General features: G+C 46.1%; 1 protein-coding gene across 1 annotated transcript in view; it reads left to right on the forward strand.

Annotated features, from left to right (window-relative positions):
- Window positions 1-308: 308 nt before the first annotated feature.
- Window positions 309-13,650, forward strand: part of nrp2a (neuropilin 2a) — a 56,338-nt gene continuing 42,996 nt past the window's right edge. Inside the window, exons 1-2 of the mRNA XM_070930914.1 lie at window positions 309-431; window positions 8,901-9,078. Of these exons, the coding sequence (XP_070787015.1) occupies window positions 356-431; window positions 8,901-9,078 (254 nt within the window). The 5' untranslated portion in view covers window positions 309-355. The remainder of the gene's footprint in view (window positions 432-8,900; window positions 9,079-13,650) is intronic.

The raw sequence follows: 13,650 nt of genomic DNA on the forward strand, positions 1-13,650 counted from the left end.
GCTGCGGAGCGCACGCAGTATTGATCAAGGAGTTTGTCTGTTCACTGTGTTGTGGATGCGGTTTAGTGGCACTTCTCCGCTAAATGAACAGACTTGAAAGGCAAAGAGCTGCGCAAAGAAAAGAGCTCTGAATTTCTTCAATGACATGTAGTTGGCACATAGTTTTCTCCACCATGGTTTAATAAACGCCGTGGGATTATTACTGAAGTGGTCTCGCTCTGACTGCTGCCAGCGGTTTTTGGCCCTAAAGGGGTGTGGATTTAGTTTTTTTTTTGAAGGAACAGCAGAATTTATATTCTACGAGGTGGAAACATTAGAAACTTAAAGCTCTCCACGAGTGTCTGAGTCATCCAAGATGGATTTTGTGTCATCGTTGATTGGATTTTTAATGGCAATGTGTCATCTGGCTTTGAGAGTCCGAGGAGAAGAGGGTGAGTTTGAGTTACTTCTCTGCTTTTGACGCACGCGTGGTCTGTCTCAACCAAAAGAGATAATATTCTAAATCACAGAAGCATGCATTCAGTCTAAACATCACATTTAGTTTAGTCTGTGTCTATACATTGCAATCATTTTACCGTTTAAAAGAGCTCCTTGTCATGTGTTTCATATTATTTCAATACAAATAAGCGCCTGGCATGATAAAGCCATTGTGTGATAACCAGGTCCATGTGTCTCTTGGTGTCTTGGATATTTCCCCCCTAAAATATGGTAAATATGGGAGAAATGCAACGGGTTTATATGTATGTATGCACGTTTATATATTTAGGCCTCGTGTGTTTCATCATTGGCACCATGATGACTTTTTAAATGTAAGCCAGTGACTAATTCAGCCTCGTGCCAAGCCAGCTGTTACACATATAAAACTAAAGAACTTAGATGCTTTCATCAAATATTCAGAAGATCGGAAACAGTTATCTGTCCCAGCTAGACTGGGAGCGGGACCGAGCCTCCCTTCAGCTCACTGGACTGTGAATGAGCTGATTATATGCATGAAGCTTTTTGAAAATTCAAACACATTGTTTACCCCGAGTTGCCCGATGTTTTTCTTTGATTTAATTATTCACCAAGGGAAATAAACAAACCCGTGTCTGATTAAAACGCTATTTCCCATCAGGATGAGAGCAGCTTTTAGGCGGAGGCTGGGCTATAAAACCCGCTATTTTACAAATGTCCAAGAAACCGTGCGTAAAAGCTCCACTGTCATTGTAGGATTTGACTAATAGGACTGTAATCATCACCATTAGAATCATTATCTTCATCAGCCACCGCCAGCCTCTCTCCTTCTTTATCTCCTCGTGCTCCTTGGGGTCGTCTGTGCAGGGTGAAGGCAGGGCTGCTGGTGGCTGGGCGCCTGCAGCTCCAGGCGGCGGCGCACCGTCACCTCCGTGCACTCTGCGCAATCAAATAACAATAAGATGGGAGATTATAGTGCGGAATAGCAGCCCTGCAGCTGGCAGGGATTCCGAGCCTTGCTTTAAGGCACTTAAGCAGGGCTAATTCTTGCCGTTGAGCACGGAAACGGCACTGTGGCAAATGAGTCCATATTTGATGTACTACTGAGAGAGCAAAGCTCAAGCGCGAAACAGCGCCAGGTTTATTTAGAAGCCTCATTAAATGTGGATTTAACATCGGGGAGCACAATGTTCCATCTGGTGTCATGCACAGAAACGGATCAAATAATAATAATAATACCGAGTCACTCATTGGTTGGTCACCAGAATGTGCAGGAGGCAGACAGGTTTGCATGTTGGGGCTTACCATCCAGAGAAGTGACGCCACTGGTGGGAAGACGCATGGTCTCATCCTTGTAAGGCACTTAACCTACTCCAGCTTTCTTGTTGCTCTGACGGTGTTTTGACTCCGGGTGTCACACTTTTATATTTCATGTGGACGCGCGTTTTCGCCGCCCCAGGTGGGATTTTCTGCGCAAAAAGGAAAAATGTCAAAGAGTAAATACAATGTTGCTGTATGTTGTGTGTCTGTGGTACTTAATCGTGCTTATTCACACATCTTGCTTATCTTTTCCTTATTATATTTATAATATATATTATTCTGTTAGTAGTCTATATTCGGCCGGAGTGCTGTGGTTCACCGGGAGTAGGCGGGTGACGAGCTGTTCATGATCCCATGATGACTGTTGAGCCTTTACAGCACCCCCCCCAGCCTGAGCTCTGTTCACTTCATATGGGCTCTTCCTCTTGTTTAGGCTACTTGTTTTAAATAGGACAGTCACTCCAGCCATCCCTCTGAATTGCTGTGTGTGTGTGTGTGTGTGTGTTTTACTGGCTGCCTGTGTACCCGTTGATCAGAGACAGATGTGAGCCTCTTGGCAGCCATCAGGCAAGCAAGAAGCTGGATCCCCCCCTCACTCTCTCCCCCTCTCCGTCCTTCTCTCTCTCTTTCCCCTGCCAAGACACTGCACCGCATGTCCCTGCCTCCATGCTCCCCTCAAGAGCCACATTACACACAGATGCCAGAGGAAAGAGAGACTGAAAGAGAACAGAGCGGAGACAGAAGAGGGAGGTTCAGAGAGTCAGGGGGAGAGAAGGAGGGTGCAGCAGAGACCGAGAGAGCGACAGAGAGAGATGTGAGGAGACAGAAAGACAGTGACCGCAGAGAAGAATGGACGGCAGATGCAAAAAGCTGCCCAAGGCACAGAAAAGTGAACCACCAGGTTATAACGTGAAGGAAGAGAAGGGGACAAGGAAGAGGAAGACTTGGAGGAGAGACTGGGGGGGGGGGGGTTGTGCATCAAACAGAGTGAGAGAGGAAAGGGCAACATCAAAGCGTGCAGGGGTCACACAGTTAAAATGGCACTGGACTTAGAGGGAACAGATCGCATTAAGGGTTTATGAAGTGACACCGCTAAAGTGGAGTAAAATCACAGCCAGAGGTTGGAAATAAAAGAAATGTGTGTACCATTAAAAAAAATGGACACTCATTACAAAATGATGCTCTCATGAAAGATAAGCTCACTGGAGTCACATTAAAGGTTTCCAGGGAGTCCCTGCTTTCGATGCTACACTGTATTTTAGCAACTTTTAGCAAAAGGGTTTCCCCTTCAAATATAATGATTTGGAACAAAATGATGCACGCCTGAGGGATCTCAGCCAGAAACCTCTGTACGTGTAAAAATCTTCCATGGTCTGGAGGTAAATGATCCATGAGAGATGCCTGGACCTGTTCTCTGCTGGTGGCATCACGTGGAGAAAGAAAAGGTTCCCTTTGCAATCTTTATATCCGACGCAGAGAGACTTCCACTCCACTTGTACTGTAATCACAATAGTTTGACTCAGTGACATGTACATCAATTACTCCTTACCACAAGCATTAATATTCAGGCCATTAAGCAGCTCATTTGCATGTTTATTGAGTGGGTGGCTGTGCATCCTCTCCACCTATGGTTGCGATTTCTTCCAGAGTTGGATTTCTACTCATTTAATCATTTCTTTTCCAAATGGTAGCTCCCGGCTGAATGGACTTTCTCATTTTTATCTCCTTTCTTGGTCTGTTTTGCCCTTCTCTGTTTGTTTTCTCCCTCCCGCCTTTTCTATCCTCCTCTCAACCCGCCCTTCAATTCTTTGCATTTCTCTGTGTTTTAATCTGCCCCAGCCTCAGAGGTATCAGCTGTGAAAACAAGGTCACCTATTAGCATTCATAGCCAAAGACAAACTGAGCGGCCCTGTTCAATACCAGTCAGGTATGAGAGTCACAGGCTCACGCAAAGCCCGAGAACAGCCCGCCGCACCTCGGGTGAAATTAAAAACAAGACCCCCATAAATAAAACAGAGCCAGGGTCTTTCACTCTGCCGCATTAGCCACACAAGGGGGGTCTTAAAGGGTGCTCAGGGACAGGTTTAGATGGGAGCTGGAGGGGGTTAGCATTGTCAAGAGGCAAAGCATTTTAAATTCACTGTAATTCACAAGCGGGGGTTAAAGGGGAGAGGGGACACAAGGAAAGGGTTGAGGGTGTGAATTTAAGAAAAACGCTTTTGTAAGAACTTATGCATTGCATTTCTCCCAGAAGGGTTTTTTTTAAGCAGTCAGTTCCACTGCAAGGCAACATCCTGTAAGGTGGGGGGTCGAGGGTGGTAACAAATCACCAAGACTCTTGCAGCAAAGCTCGATTCTTCACAGCTCCCTCTTGCTGATGCAGGCTCTGCTGCTTCCACTTCCCAGTCTTTTGTGAAAAGTGCTTCGGTGGTGCAGGTTTTGACGCTCCGGCACGGAGACAAAAGACTCCACCAAGGGAGGAAGAGACATGATACTGTAGTCAGGTAGTGTTCAGGATTAGGCCCACGCCATTACCCCCCCCCCCCCCCCCCCCCCCCCTCCCGCAGGCACCAGCAACCATCTGTTTACTTGATTGATCCATTGAACCATTGATCACGATGGCCAGCACAGTGCATTTAGCTGATTAGCATGGGGCACTTATCCTGTTAGGGAGGGAGGGGTAGAAAGAAAAGGAGAATGCAAGAGAGAGAGAGGAAAAGAGGATTTTGGGATATTATCAGCCTTTGATGTAGCTTTTTGTTAGTTCTTAAAAGAACCAAAATCCCCCCTTAAACACATTTAACACTGTTGAACAAAAAGCCTTTGTCTGTATGTTGCATTTCTGGGCTGATTGTTGTTTGTTGGTGTGTGTTTTGGTCAATTTTCGTCATTATTCTAGTAGATAACATCTAAAACACCAATACATGTTATTTAGTCAGTCTCTCTGAGTGAAAGGACTTTTTGTCGCAAATCATAAACACAAACTTTTATTGATCTGTTTTTAAAATAGATACAACACACACACTTGTGAAATCGAACCTACGCCTTTGCTCTCAAGTGAATGCAACAAGTGCGGAAAGTTAAAAAAAGGACTGCCTTAAAGCTTTGAAACCGGTCTGTTGATGATATTTAACCGTATTCATGTGAATTTAAATTCTCACATACACTCACTGCTTCTAATACTGCTCACACCACTGCCTCTTTTCCCCAAAGCATTCCACCTCAGCATAAAGGTCTTAAAGCACAGGGCAATGAAAGTGAATCTCTCTTCTTCACCCATCCTCCTCATCCTCTCCCTCTCCGTGGGTCCAGTCTAGTGTGGAATGGGTGAGATTAAAAGCAGTCGGAGAGACAACCCCTGCTCTTGACTGAATGGATGAGCGCTGCCCACTCTCCCCTCTCATTCCCTCACTCTGGGGCGATAGCACTTTTTAATTAAGGGGGGGGGGTGGGCAAGGGAGGAGCGAGAGACACTAGGAATGATGGAGGGATTTATCAGCGCCTCTCCTCACACTCACAGCTTATCCCAGAGCGTGACGCCATACTTCCCCCGATAAGGCGGCTAATAGAAATGAGAGCGTGGGTGCACGCACGCACACACACACACACACACACACACACACACACACACACACACACACACACACACACACAGAACGTGAGCTAAGACATGCAGACATATGCACATTTTCCCAGATAATGAAGATAAAGGCACTCACAGCGGGTACAAAGACATCTCAGGGTTTGACTTGATCTGGAGTGACTAGAAAATGTGCACACACACACACACACACACACACAGAGTTCACATTCATTTCATTGACACAATCTAAAAACAAATGCTTTGCTACATGCTAATGCATTCACACATTTTTTTGTATTTCTGCTGCAATAATGAAAAACACACTTTTGCAAATACACTCTCGCTCTTACATACAGTGTATACATACACACACACACACACACACATAGTAGTAGACATTGTTCTCATGTAATAGGGTCTTGGTCCCTGCATCGTAGAAACAAATGTGGCACTTGTGTGTGTGTGTGTGTGTGTGTGTAGACAGATTGGCTCCACTAGTAGAAGAGACAGTGTAATTCATGAAGCTTGCTGGCAGCTCCTGAGTGCTTCCCCTGTGTTACTCATCCAACACCACAAGTTCTGTTCTCACCAAAACATTCTGCTTGACAGTGAAACACACGCACACACACACACACACACACACACACTCATGTATACATATTTTGTACTAACTAATTGCCATGGACATTCAAGCAATTAGGAAAAAATACACACATCTGTTATCATAATCAAAAAATCTTCTCACAGCGGCTCATTTACAGATGTATTGCTGCTGCATCCCCATTATTCTTTATTTTTTCCTTAGCAGCAGCAGACACCCACCAACCCACACACACTAACTCACTCAAACATACACACACACACACACACACACGCTGCCAATGCGAGTCTGTGTGTGTGAGCTGACTGGCAGAGGTTTCCCAGTGGGGTCAGTGTCTACAGGGAGCCGCTGGATAGCAGGCATGTCTTAATGAGGCTCGTCAGACTCTCTGAGCAGCGCACACACACACACACACACACACACACACACACACACAGTCCCCTCACTCCATCTCTTCTCTCACTCACTGCATCTTTCTGTCTCTCTTCCTCACCCTCTGTATTTCTCCCTCATCTTCACCTTTTGTCACCTCCCTTGCTCCCTCTCCGCCTGTCACTCGTCCTCGCTCTCGCTCTCTCTTCCCACCTATGTCCTCGCATCAGCTCATCGTACATCAACCCCCGCCCTCCGCCTTCACCCTCCTCCCCCTCCGATCAATCTTCCCGGTTCTTCCTCAATCCGTCTTTTATCCATCGCCTCACCGTCTCTCCTCTCCCTCTCCACTTCTCCTCACTTTCATCCTCTCGTTTCCATTTTCTTTCCCTGCTGTAATCCCCCCCTTTCCTTTCCCGCTCCCTCTCCCCTCTCACCCCCACCCCTCCTACTTCATCCTCCTTGGAGGCCATTGAATGGGCAGCTCAGGGAAAAAGTGTCGAGGCTGCAGGATTCTCCCCAAACAGCTTAATCTGGCAGGGCTCTGCGTGGTGATAGCCTCCTGCACACCGTTCCCTCCATAGGCCTCCCAACAATGACTGTCTGTCTGCACAGCCGCAGCAGATAAAGAGATGTCTGTGTGTGTGTGGCTCTCTGTCTTTCTCTGTCATTCTTTGCCATCCCTGCTGTCTTTTTGAAAATTTTCAGTTAGCTATTTTTTCCACCTCTGTCGGCCCTCGTGATTGACAGGCCCTCTGTATGTATTTGGATGTGTGCGTGCGTGGGTGGCCGTTTGAACATGGAGCAGCGGCTGTGTATGTGTGTGTATGTGTGTGTGTGCATAAATGCGTGGGAGTGTGTTTGAGCATGCATCCCTGTACGTGCGAGTGCCTTCTTGTGTGCTGAACTTGTATGTGTGTTGTACATTTTTTGTGTAACATCTTGTATGTGTGTTTGTGTGTGTGTGTGTGTGTGTGTGTGTGTGTGTGTGTGTGTGTGTGTGTGTGCATGTGGGCGGCTGGAGTCGTGCGCTCACATGAAATCACCGGCAGCTGTGTGTGCCTGGTGTGTGAGCGTGGGCATCGCTCCTCTCCAGTAACAAAGTAAGGAAGCCATCGCAGCTCTATCAAATGTCAGAGAATCTTAAGTGTGCCTTTTAAGCACAATAGGCGGTGGAAATGTCATCACTTGAAGGGTCTATTACACTTCAAGCCTTTGCTGCTGTTTTTTTTTTTCTTTTCGTTTCCTTTATTGATGCTTTCACAGAAATTTGAAAGAAACAGGCAAGAATATCAACCCATTTATGTCAAGAATAGATTCAGCTCAGCGGCTGAGTGGTTAAGCCCACCATTTGGTAGTGCATTGTTAATGGCAGCATACCATAAGCTTCAGTTTGTTGCCTGATGTAGCTGTTTTCCTTCCTTCTGTGTGGTTTTCTCCTTATTTGGCCGTCAACTGCAATATTAAGAAAACATTTGTCCCTTGTTGTGTTCAATATCACAAAGTTCATTACATTTAGAGATCCCCCTGGTGCATCAGCAACCACACACACACACACATATATACAGAGGTAGGTAGCTAAACCACCCCCCGCTGTTGTCATGGAGAACACGTTCGCCTATGCCTCCGTAAAGAATAATAATGCCTGCAAATCTATTGCAATGCAAGAGTAATAAAAGAGCCATTGTGCACAGTGCTGTGTGTGTGTGTGTGTGTGTGTGTGTGTGTGTGTGTGTAGAATACCCATATACATGTTCCTTTTGTATGTGCATGTGAGTTTATGTGTTTAGCGTGTTTATGGAAGATAACGTGAAGCGCGAGAGCCGCCTTAGCTGTCAGGGTGTGAGCAGAGAATAGGGCCCTTTGTTGCCGCGTTAGCTTCTCATTACAGAGTCGGGGTGACCCCCAGAACCCCGCTAGACAGGCCGTCTGTGTGTCACTTCCTGTCTAAGCCTGCCGAACGATGCCATTGGCAGGCCATTGTTCCTGGGAGAGCGTGATAGGATCAGGGAATGTGTCCTAATGTTTGCAGATTGGCTTGCCGGAGCAACAATTACACTTGGAGAACGCTCCCAACGGGGGAACTGGAGAGATAAGAGCCTGGGTGTGGAAGAGGGTGAAAAAGGCTCTGTGTGTTTCTCTGCATGCAAGTGTGTGTGTGTGTGTGTGTGTGTGTGTGTGTGTGTGTGTGTGTGTGTGTGTGCATGCTGCAGTGATGATCTTTTATTGTTTTAATAGCTTACCCATGTGGTCCCACTCGCATAGAGAATCCACAATGGAGAAGTTTTTCCAATTTCCTGCTAACTGACGGCCTAAATTGCTTTCTTTGTTTTACTGTTCATTTGTAGCTCATCACATCTTCATATGTTCTTATTATGTTCTGAGTTACTGTTCTAGGGAGTGTACCATTTACTGGAGGATTTATATGGCTGGACGCCGGCTGCCATGCAAATGACAGATGTAGAAATGCATCAAGACTCAATTTACTGAATTGTTCCTGTATTTTGTCTATTTTACAATCAATAACTTTTACCCCACCCTTCTCTTTCTCTCTCTCTGTCTCTATCACAGCGCCGGAGTGCGGAGGCGTCTTCGATGCCAGTGAGGCCGGTTACATCACCTCCCCCGGTTATCCTCTGGAGTACCCGCCTCACCAGAACTGTCACTGGATCATCACAGCACCGGAGCCCTCGCAGCGCATCGTCCTCAACTTCAACCCACACTTTGAGATCGAGAGGCTGGACTGCAAGTAAGTCTGCAAACCACGCTTGTCTATCAGCGTAAAATTGCTTTGACCAATAAGACTTCATGGTGTGTTATTATTCTGGCTGAGTGGTGATTTGTGTTGACATTTTCATTAGTATGCTGCAAAAGCGTTTGTATCTCAAATAAGTAATTTCCTGTTCAAGCACACAGATTTTTTACATGCCATTATAATTCACTGCCAGTGGTTTGGCCTGATCCCAAGCTGTTGAAACATTTTCCACATTTCAACCACAACAGGTCAATCACAAAGGAAATTTTAATTGTAGATACAAGCTTTCTGCTAAACGGCCTGACCATTAAGTGCACTGTGGTTTTCTTTTTGTGAAATGGTTATTTATTGACAGAATGGCGAGCACATAAGCTCTTTTCAGCGCTGTCTCTTTTTTCTGCATTCACACCATTACACACATTATGTCCTGGATGCTGCCCAGTACAACCGCAGACCTTTAGTGTTGTGTTCTCTGGAGCAATTACTGGGTTGAATTCCTTGCTCAAGGGCACGTCAGCTGCGCATAACCTCAACAGAAAATGTTGCTCATTTTAGTTTCCACATCCCAAGTTTTTTGATCCCATTCGCATGATGGTGAAGACGAGCAAAGCCGGTCACAGCAAAAGACGGAATGAAAAGAATGATTCAAATAATTAGTCCATGTGTTTCTTTTACTGGTTAAGTTGATGATATAGGACACAAATACTTTGTTTGCCAAAAGATATTTCTCTTTTAGTCTGCTTGGAACCAGATGATTGAGGGTTTTTTTACATGCTAAAGGACAACACATTGATTTATACACCACAATCAGAAAGTTTATTCTAAGAAACCTCCCTGTGTGTGCCTGTGTAATCTGACGTTATCAGGACTGTCCGGCTGTAATCCCCCTCCATCTGATAATCAAATGCCAGGCAATATTTGAAAATCTATGTCTGTGTTTGGACGCGGAGGGTCAGATAGTCTGGGGGGGTGCAGACTAGATAGGATGAAAGAAAAGAGTCATGATGTAGTTTGAAGTTTGTGGAGGGGGAAAAGGCAGAGGGAGGATAAACAGGGAAGGGAAGGAGAAGAAAGAAGAAAAAGAGAATGAGGCCCAGCTGTTTGTCTGGATATGACTGCGTTGGTCAGTTTCCTTTCTCAGAGACATGAATAATCCAAATCATATGGTCTTCTATTGTCTTAGACCTCAGAGGAAGGAGGAAGAAGTCACAGTCTCCTCTGTTTAATCCACTTTTATACATCTGAGTCAGGATGAATGTTACACAAGGCTATTTCATTGTCCGTTTGGTGTCTTTAAACTGAGCACAGACTAGATTTATCAGTGTAGTTTCTGCAATTATGGCCGTTTATTTTCTCCCCTCCTTTCTCCAGCGCTCCCTCCTCTCTGCAAATTGAAGAATTAATAATCCTTGATGGGTGTTTTTTGTATTGTTCACTGACAAAGCACTTTGTCTGGCCAGGAGAAAAATGTAACTTTCATGAGGACATCAATGGCTGCTTCAGTGAAAGGATATTCTAATGATTGTCGGTTCTATTCACACAGTTGTGTCACGTTGCTGTGAACGGGAAAATGTTATTTTGATGTCTTGGCTTTGTGTCTCCAGGTTTCTGTCGCTTTTGTCAGAGGCAAAATGTTGCGTAATTATCTCCCTTGCAATATGTTTCTCAGTCATTCCGCTTTTACACCAGCGTCACAGTGTCAACACTGTGGCACACTGGACTTCCCCGCTGCAGTGGCAGAGAGAGGAATGGCTCAGCTGTTGATAAGCAGTATGTCAAGCAGTTTCTCACAGCCCAAGGCGTGCAGGGCAGGAGGAGGCCGAGGGAGGAGGAAGAGAAAACTGAAATGCCTCCTCTTTTTTTCCTCTCCACAGAGGGTTTTATTGGGATGTTTTTTTATTTTTTTATTTTACGCTCGCCTGGAGGGACTGAGGCCTTGGCCTGCCCTCTAACACACCCTCCCACTCAATCTCCCTTCATCCTGTATGTATGAGTGTGTGTGGGAAAGAGAGTCAGTGAGCGTGGGTGGGAAAAATCGTCTACATGTGAGTAACTCTGCAAGCATGTGAGCGAGTGTTAGTTTGTAAGACTCGCCGCTCCGCCTCCCTCTTCCCTCCATCCATCTATCCATCCAGCATCCCAGTGATAACCCCCATTTTAAAGGCCCATTAGAGAAATAGGGGATCACGCCAACATTTATTTATGCATAACCTCTAACACTAATGTGTTTGCCCTTCTGTGTTTCATGGAGGATGCATTTCCCTCTGGGGCACAGAAATAGCAGCCGAAATAAGTGGAAAAAGCCAAAGTACGGCTCGATATTCCTGCTCTCTCCGTCCTGTGCTATGCTTTCTACCCGGATTGATCCGAGCCCTGTAGCACTGTTACGGGTAGCTTCCTTTTTTTTTTTTGGCCTGTATGATTAGGCACGGCAGTGTGAGTGAGCAGAGGGTAGATTTTTGCATGTTTTCACGGTGCTCCGCGAGGTTAGGAAAAAGGAGCCAGAGGGGGTTGCAGAGGTGGAGGGGCTCACCAGCTTGGTCAAGGCTGGAAATCTGCGTGACAGCTGGGATTACAGAGACGGCAGCAGCAGAAAACCAGAACTGTGTTACCTGAAAGACGCAGAGCTATGTGGTCTAGACTGCTGATCGTGGAAACGCACAGAGAAAAAAATATAACATGGCCCTAAAGATTGTAAATGGACATGTGTTTTCGGTGGATACGCTTAAAAACACACGCACGTACACACTTACGCATGCAACCTGTCGGTGCAAGAGTGCTCATCAGCCATCATATCCCCCCTTGGGCACTTTAGGCCCTTATAAAACGGAGAAAAGTGCTTGGTCAGCCCAGGCAAGGGATCTGAACTCCGGCTAATATCCCTGGCCAGCTGGTGATTTTCCCTCAGTGGGTTCAAACAGTCAGTTCTCGAGGACGATGTAACGTGGCCAAACCGCCGCTCTACTGCAGCAATCAAATCTGCAGCCTTATGCAGGCGCTCCGTGTCTGAGTTGGCACTTTAATTCAGGATTTCATTTCAGGGGGAGTCCGGCCGCGTGCCAAATAGCTCTTACCTTCAGGTTGCCAGCCGATTGATGTGAACTAAATGTAATAAAGGCTAGATGAAATATCAGGCCCATATCTCTAATGCAATCTGCCATCACCAAGCCCCAGGATGCTACCTAGTGATATACCAGGAGCTGAGGAGAGAGAGAGAGAGACAATTCTCCCACTCACTCTCTCTCTCTCTCTCTCTCTCTCTCTTGCTGTTTCTCTCCGGCTCTCTTTCTCTTCACCCCCCCTTTCTTGATCTATCTCTTACCTCCCTTTGTTCTTTCATTCTCCCTCTCCTCCCGCCCGGGGAGGAAGCGCTTTTATTTTTACACACTTGAATTAAACATTGAAACAGGCAGAATCACATACAGATGCACGCAGACACACGCGCCATAAAACAGTAGTCATTCAGGAAGATCCATTCCTTCCACCTCTGTGGTTTTTATTTTCTCACTTTTATTTGGTTATTTGTTACCGAGTGCAGCCTGAGGTGGGGAGATTTGATGATATAACTTTATAACATTACACACACATGTACAGACACAAACACGCGCACACACAAAGCTGTAAATCCCATTGGCCTGTGACATGCATGCTCACCGTGAGAGATGTCTCCAGCACATAGCAACGGCTCTCCTGTATTGGCATGAGCGTGTGTGTCTATGTGTGTGTGTGTGTGTGTGTGTGTGTGTGTGTGTGTGCATGATATCACCCTCTTACTAATACCCAAAGGGGGGCAAAGAGGTGTGGGATCAATGTCTGTATTCCGCTTGTAATGGAAAATCGATAGATGATCAGCGATGGCCGGAGGGAGAGAGGGTAGAAGATGAAGAGCAGGAGGAGGAGGAGGGTGATGGTTAAGGATGAAAGGAGAGACAGATGAGTTGCCAGAGGTCACGACTAAAGGGAGTTGTTCAGGTTCTGATTTGTCAATATCTGGCACTTGGCCGGCGTTTAGGACAAGATCATGGTCATCAGCGTCCAGCAGTCATGACTGTTACAGTTGCCAGAGCTGTAATGATGATACAATTAACAGGTTATGATTAAATGTAAAAAAACAGCGTTACCATTTCAAATGCTTTCTTTGATCGATTGCTCTTGACCGCCGCAGAGACATTCAGACATGAGGAATGCATCAAAGCTATTAGTCTAGCCTCGTGCAGCACGGGTGTCCCAGTCTTCTCTATGTGAAGTTAGACTGGAGGATCTAAATCCTCCGCTGGAAGAAATGTGTCAGGATGAATTGCAACCCAGTGAGGAAAATCTCCATTGCTAAATATATGTTGATAGAGGTCGATTAAAATGCATCCAGCAGGGGCAGCAGGGTCACAGCTTCAGCTCAGACAGCAGTTTATAGTCTGATGTTTCAGATCGATGCCGCACTAGAAGGTCTGGGGCCGAGAACCAGACTGCCTGTGGTCAGCGGTTTGGCCCCGGTCATCTGTAAGTATGAATCCGTGATGGACGGCAGAAGAGGGGAGGTGAGGCGTGAGGAGATGAAGACGTGGAGTG

Source organism: Enoplosus armatus, chromosome 24 (genome assembly GCF_043641665.1).
Source record: "Enoplosus armatus isolate fEnoArm2 chromosome 24, fEnoArm2.hap1, whole genome shotgun sequence".
NCBI classification, from domain to species: domain Eukaryota; kingdom Metazoa; phylum Chordata; class Actinopteri; order Centrarchiformes; family Enoplosidae; genus Enoplosus; species Enoplosus armatus.